The 7811-nt window shown below is 39.9% G+C and overlaps 1 protein-coding gene across 1 annotated transcript; it reads left to right on the forward strand.

Moving 5' to 3' along the window:
- Window positions 1–3281: 3281 nt before the first annotated feature.
- On the forward strand, window positions 3282–6239 carry LOC308404499 (uncharacterized protein). Its single transcript, XM_080894571.1, has 4 exons — window positions 3282–3324; window positions 4716–4812; window positions 5053–5317; window positions 5431–6239. The coding sequence occupies exons 2-4, from the start codon at window positions 4784–4786 to the stop codon at window positions 5542–5544; spliced, it is 408 nt and encodes a 135-aa protein (XP_080750697.1). The 5' UTR covers window positions 3282–3324; window positions 4716–4783; the 3' UTR covers window positions 5545–6239.
- Window positions 6240–7811: the final 1572 nt, after the last annotated feature.

Consider the following 7811-nt stretch of genomic DNA (forward strand, 5'->3'; position numbering starts at 1 on the left):
TCATGGTGCCACGACAATAACTTGGTCTTAAACACCAAAAAGACCAAGGAGATCATTGTAGATTTCCGGAAGAGGGGTCATAACAACCATCTGCCTCTCTTCATTGGCAGTGAGGCGGTGGAGAGGGTGAGCAGTTTTAAATTCTTGGGGGTAACTGTGACCGAGGACCTGTCCTGGGGCAACCATATCACCTCAGTTGTACGGAAGGCCCAACAGCGCCTCTACTACCTGAGGAGACTGCGGAGCGCACACATTCCCAGATCTCTGATGTTGAACTTCTACAACTGTGCCATCAGCAGCGTTCTGACGTATGGATTTCTAGTGTGGTTCCCCAGCTGCACCAAGGCCGATCAGCAAGCACTCCAGCGGGTGGTGAAAGAAGCTGGCAGAATTATTGGAACAAGTCTGCCAGAGATCAGTAATATCTTCCCCACTCGCTGTCTGAGGAGGGTGCACAGTATCCTGCGGGACCAACATCACCCTGCGCGCCACCTTTTCCATCTGCTGCCCTCAGGGAGAAGGTACAGGTCTATACAGGCCAGAACATCCAGACTGGCCAACAGCCTGTATCCACAGGCTGTGAGGCTCCTGAACTCTCTGCCCCCCTCTCACGGACAATAACCATATCCAACTTCTTAATAGCAATGAACTGGTCTGCATTGGTGCATCATATCTTTATTCTCTTCCCCCTCCTGCCCCCCCCCCCTCTTTCTTAAATAGATAACTATCATATCTGATATCATATCTCACAGTACAATAATATTGAATGGGTTGCATTGTTGTATTTTGTCATGTTTCTCAGGTCTTTGTCTGAATTTCTACGAACATTATTGCTAAGGATTGTCTTATTGCATTGGAGTCACACTGGGTTAAATATGTACACTTGGGTTTTAAGGGGTATTTATTATTTTCTTCTTTTTTTTTGGGTTGTATGGAAGCCCCAAACGCAATTTCATTGTTCTTGACAATGACAATAAATAAATAAATAAATACTAAATATAAACCAACTTTAGGTGCAGTTTATTTTCGTTGTGCTGACTTTTTACAGTCAGTTACAATAACTGTACTGTGTGCTAGCTAGCATGACGGAGAGTCTATACAGCTGGGTGGGTGCTATGATGTTACTGATAGTGAACTTTATTTTATTCACAAGGTTACTTAGTAGAGTTGCCAACCGTCCTGTAAAAAGACTGAATCGTCCCGGACTTCAGCTACAATGAAAAAGACATAAAGCTGGAGCCGCACAGCTGCCTCTTCTTCTCTCATTCTCTCCCCTCTTTCTCCTGTTGCTACTTCAATCATGAAACTGATCAATGATCAGCTGATCGGCTTTTCTCTCTTGTTTGTTTATCGCCCACTTTGTGCCAGAAAGAGGAAACCGCCGGATGTCGCGCTAAACTACAGCAGAATGTTTAAGCTTGATCAGCTGTTGTTAGAGTTTATTTAATATTTCTTTCTAGTAGCTGATGTTTGCTGGAGCCACAGCTGTAAAATCTGCTGGTCATGATATCGGTCTGGATATGTGGTGAGAGGGAAACATGCAGATGAAACCAGGAGATGTCCTTACTGAATCATCAGAGCTGAACAGGTGATGGAGAAACAGGTTTACCTTTTAGGTGACATGAATGAGTTGAAGGGTTGGGTTGAATATTAACAAACATGCCATATTAGCCCAGTTTATTTCTCTTATCAGTGGTTCTATATATTGTGTAACTGTTCATATAGAGCGTTATTAGATTTATTGCTAATGCAATCATATGGCACACTGACCTCTGAGATAATTTTAAATGGCACTCGTCATCAGAAAGGTTGCCTACCCCTGCTCTATATGAACAGTTACACAATATATAGAACCACTTTATAGAATTATATTTGTTCGCAGATGTTGGCAGCTATCAGCGAATAGTTATCAGCTGTTTTGAAACAAAAAACAGACACTTTTTATCCATAACAAGAACTCCCCAACAGCAAATGAACTGTACAACAGAAAATACAAATCCTATTTATGGTCTCCTCACAACAATGATAAGAGAAATAAACTGGGCTAATATGGCATGTTTGTTAATATTCAACCCAGCCCTTCAACTCATTCATGTCACCTAAAACCTGTTCAGCTCTGATGATTCAGTAAGGACATCTCCTGGTTTCATCTGCATGTTTCCCTCTCACCAGATAACCAAACCGACATCATGACCAGCAGGTTTTACAGCTGTGGCTCCAGCAAACATCAGCTACTAGAAAGAAATATTAAATAAATTTTAACAACAGCTGATCAAGCTTAAACATGCTGCTGTTGTTTAGTGCGACATCCTGCGGTTTCCTCTTTCTGGCGAGAATGACAGAAGAAGAGGCAGCTGTGCAGCTCCAGCTTTATGTCTTTTTCATTGTAGCTGAAGTCCGGGACAAACTGCGTCCCTTCTCAGCTCAACACCAAACGGGTAATATTTTCTCTGGATGCAGGACGATTCCGTCTTTTTACAGGACGGTTGGAAACTCTACTAAGTAACCTTGTGAATAAAATAAAGTTCACTATCAGTAACATCATAGCACCCACCCAGCTGTATAGACTCTCCGTCATGCTAGCAGTACAGTTATTGTAACTGACTGTAAAAAGTCAGCACAACGAAAATAAACTGCACCTAAAGTTGGTTTATATCTGACCCAGGTAGACTGCAGGTCATAACTTCTTACCTGAAGTTCAGTTCACCTGACACTCGGACCGGCGGCTGCCTCGGGTCTCTCCTCTTGCCTCCCCTTTCTCTCATCCACCTGCTGGCATCCACCACTTATTAATGTTAACGAATCTGTGGAAGCTTCGCCATAGCCACCACCAAACAACTGAGTTCGTTTTTTACACACCGACCAGCATCTGGCCAATCCACCACTTTCATTATATACCATTACAAAAAGAAAAAAAAAAGAAAAAAAATCATCGGCCACCGACCAAATGCCAGGTATGCCCGATGGCCAGTCCAGCTATGGTCGTGCCATCACTTAACCCTTCGCGTGACGACTGTGGCACGCGTGCCCAGGGTTGCCGACCCCTGGCTTTTATTAACAGATATAAGTTTTTGTTGTGTGTGTGTGTGTGTGTGTGTGTGTGTAAGATGTGCAGAGGTGAAAAACCCTGGTAACAATTCAGAATACTACAATTCTCAGTGTATTTCAGGTGCTATTAAACGTGCCTTCTTTGCACTCGCCCCCATGCTTGAACACACTGTACACACCGCCTCTTATCAGGACACTCATAATAAAACTGCACTCTGCTCCAGTGAGTTTTCCCTCCCAGTCTCATACGTGAGAGAACTTGTGGCTGGATCGAAGGTAAGAGCACAGAGCTGGATTTTTTTTCTTCTGATTCCTTGTTTTGACTATTCTGCTCAGTTACAGGAAGCTGATAAAACTGAATCTAATAACAAAAATCTGAAAATACTAGAAGCTGTTTGTTTTAGAAGCGCAGACTAGGCCGCTTTCCCGCTGTGCTTACCGATCATGTGCTCACCTCGCCTACTTCTCATGTGATTGTTTTAGGTTCTCTTGTCCGCTTTTGTTTAATAATTTATTTTTAAAAAAAAAAACTTTTAATGCTAAATCACCTTAGTACAGGCAGAGTTTTTGTGGCTTTACTATCACAGTTTCATTATGTTGAAAATCTTGTAATCTGTTGCCCTCCCAGCATTTTACATTTAAGAAAATAAAAATATAATTTTGGGAAAACCCTAACTTTGGCAACTGAGCCAGCCTTAAAAGCCATGTTTAACACAGTGACCTACTTTTCTCAATTCAAGGCTGCGAATCAGTTAAACAGACCTTTCTTATTGTGGACACCTTGATTTGATTTGTGGCTTGGTGCAGCAGCTGCATTAGTATCTTGTGTTTTTAAGCCTTTGATAATATATCTGTCTTTCCATTCCATCTGATAGTGAATGCTTAATTATTTGATAAACAGGTCTAATATTATGATTTACTCACGAAAAAGGAACTGTCACAAATTGAATTCAAGGTTTATTTGTCAGACACTTCATTCTTATAATCGTGTTGTATAAAAACCATGTTTTCTGAGTAAGTCATGGTTTATTTACTTCATTTAACATGACTCCACAAGTCAGAATTTGGTAACTTGTGGAATCACTCATCCATCTCACCTCTCTGATTCACAGTTTTGAAATCCACGCTCACTAATATGTCAACAGCCTAAAATAAGCTAAGATTTGATTTGCTATCAGGCTATGAAATTGATACCTATTTGTAATCAATTTAATATTTCAAGTCGTCACCTGATTGCTTTATGGGCATCATGGAACAAGTGCAGTCATCCCGTCTTTGCGAAATATCACTGACAGCAATAGTTAAACTAAATGACTGCAAATTATATGAGGCTACTGTAGTACAAAGTGCTGCTTTGTAAGAAATCTTCTTCCAGAACCTACCTATCCTATCTTATCTATCCTAGTACAATCAAGACAGGCAATAAAAGCTCCTTGGAGATTTCATTTTTTCTATGACAAAACATTGGGTTTAAAGTTCAAAGTGTACACATTTTCCAACTGATACGAAAAGATCTAAAAATGGAACATTTTCATTGAAAGGGTGACCACATAAGCTCGTGAAAGCAAGATCTTTACATTTTAACTGCACTGTTTTTAGATCACTGATGACAAAAAAAAATAAAAAATCTATTTATTTTCTTTTTGTTTTACATGTTTGCCTTTCAGGTTCATTCAGTGGTTTGTTACTCCACTGTCATTTTGGCCCATTAAGAATTCATCCACCAGATTTAAGGATGTTTTCGGACTACAGTGTCTTTCTACAGTAAGACCCATTTCTTTTCATTGATACTTTTCTATGATAATTACTTTCCTGTGCTGTGTGTACTATGTATTATTGGCTGAAAAAGAATCCTTTTTTCAGTTTCTTTTATTCTATTAAAACAGCAAACTAATAAACTGGTAACATCTTCCACCACCAGGGAAGGCTGAGAGTTTTCAAACTGTGCCAGAGTTGTTAGATAACCTGTTCTCTGCTTTCTCCACATCTTCGTCTTTCTCCAAGGATCTTCCTGGGCATCCTGGGTTTTGGTCTCGCCATGATGTTCTGCACCACTATATGCAGACTATGCCATCGCCAAAGGGATGACCCTATATCACGGAGGTCTATAAGACATAGTGACCAGGGCAGGCTCCCGCAGTCCATATATTTCATTCCCTTCCCCAGGAGCATACCACAGCAGGACAGCGAAGATCAAGGTGGTGATGCCATGAGACCACCACGATACAGCACAACAGTCTACTCAGGACCCCCACCTGCCTATAATGAGGTGATTATGATTTTCTCTGCATCTCTTTCTCTTGCGCTAACAAAATAATGCACCCATATATCAGTACATTTAGGCTATTGCTAAATTATAGCTCTTTTTTTCTCTATCTTCAGCTGGAATTTAAGCCTGATGAGCTCCCACCTGCTTACAATGAACAAAGCATTTCTATGTATCCCATAACACCCCCACCGCCTCGCCCAGACATGGTTCAACCACAGGCACAGTAACAACCATAAGGAAAAATCATTATTGTGTCGAGGTTACGGACACTCACGATATTGCACTGCCTCGTGGACATAAGTAACGAGAAGTTCTAATCTTTTAAGGGTTGGTTTTATTGTTAGACTTGTTTTCTTTATTGTTTTAAGGGAGTTGATGCTGGCACGAAGAGAATCAAAGTTGCGGAAATGGAAAAGGTTTAAAGTTACAACACTGTAAACGTGTTTCTGTTTCAGCTTGTTCTCTTTGTGTTTATTAGCAGGATATCAAAGAAGTGTATCAGGTATCAGGTATTTATTACGTTTAGCGCAGAGCTAAACTGAAATACACGTTGTTTTGGTTTGCACTCAACATCTTGAGGACGAGATGCATTTTTTTTCACCACTTTTACAGACTTCATTTCAACAGACAGTAAAGGGATGGCACTCATGGCATTTACAATAACACTGTGAGAAACTGAAATGGTTGCATTTTGCTTGTTCACAATCTGTATATTTACTAAAATGGTTTAGATATTCGCTATTCATTCTTTCATCAAAATATTAGCTTTGGGTGACTATTTTGGAAAGCATGTATTCTCTGGTTGCTTTTTAAGTGATGTTCTAAACAAGCACATACAGTGAAGTACATGATATTGAAGTGTGCCTGACAAGCATGTATTTTCATATATGTATGCTGATTAACTTATGCGACTGTAATAGCACGGTTGCAGTGATGTTGTATTCATATTGTGCTAGAAGAGGCCTTTTTCACTCATGACAGGGACTGCATAGGTGTAACTCATTGTTCAGCCGTTGGTTATGGCCGAACAATCAGTTAGTGCTATTTATTACAGCTGTTCACGTACCATTCAATTACTGTTGTGATTTCTGAGAACTTGCTTTAAGACTTTAATGAAACAGTCACTTTACTTGAAATGAAATGTGTAAATAGACAAAATTCGCAAATTAATTGTTCAAATTGTTCTCAGGAAAAAAAAAGTGAATGATATTTATAGTAGCTGGTCTACTTAAAGTTCTCTGTACAGACTGAACGCTCCAACAAAGTCTGTAATATGAACCTGGAAACAGAGGTTAGAAAAAGATTTCAATGTTTAGGAAATTTTTCATGTAAATGTATGTTCATAATAATGATTGTATCACATGTACATATTGTGGATACGTTTAAATAAAGAAAAACACTAAATCAAGCTTGTCATAAATTTTAACAAAGTTGGAATAAAAGTTGAAATGTTTTACAAAGATTCACTTCGGTGCAACTTAAAACATTGAAGAATTTCCAGTTTCTTTGGCTTAAGAAACTCTTGAGGTGCTTTTGCAGCAGGTTTTTAGTCATTATCCTCTGAAGTGCCATTAAGGGTTATCCAATTAGTTTGGCAACATTTGGCTGAATCTGAGCAGTCATACAAGCCCACACCATAACATTGCCTCCATCATGTTTGACAGATGATCAGGCTCTAGACATCCAGATGGGGTCTCTGGATGTCTAGAGCCTGGATCTCCTCCATACCTGCTTCATGCCCTGGGGGGCGGGGCTATGGCTCCCCACACCCTCTAGCAGATCGTTACATGAAGGAACCTTTTGGATTCTCATGCTCACAGGTGTACACACGGGTGCTCACAGACACAAACTACACCTCTTTTGGCTGCTACCTCAAAGCACACTGTGTGCTGTCGATCTTACGTGCTGCACAATAATATTCAGTATTTAGTATTTACTGTTATATACACATAGATTCTCGCGATGATGTTTTTTATTATATTGCGCTCTTTTTTTTGTTTGTTTTCTCTTTTCTTTCTTCTCAACAGGTGATCCAGGTGATTGATGTATATGTATTTTTGTCCCCCCCTTTTGGTGTGGCCTTTATCACTGTTCCTCTTCCCCTCTGTTTTTCTTTCCCTCCCTCTCTTTCTTTCTCCCTTTCCTTTCCCCCATTCATGTCTGTCCCGTATGTAACAACTGAAAATAAAAAAAAATATAAACAATAAAAACAAAGGTCAATCAAATGGACCAATACGGCAAGGCTGGGATGGTCCACTTGGTATAGTAAATCCGTTGGACATCTTTCTTGGCCTTCAGACAATAATTCTGATGGCAAAAGAACCAAACGGGACAGGCGGGAAAATAAATAAATAAATAAACTGAATCTGAGCAGTCATACAAGCCCAGACCATAACATTGCCTCCATCGTGTTTGACAGATGATATGGTATGCTTTGAACAAAGAGCTGGTCCTTTACAACTTTTCTTGAGTGTAGCCATTAGTTTTTTGTTTT

This window comes from Rhamphochromis sp. 'chilingali', assembly GCF_963969265.1.
Source record: "Rhamphochromis sp. 'chilingali' genome assembly, chromosome: 10".
NCBI classification, from domain to species: domain Eukaryota; kingdom Metazoa; phylum Chordata; class Actinopteri; order Cichliformes; family Cichlidae; genus Rhamphochromis; species Rhamphochromis sp. 'chilingali'.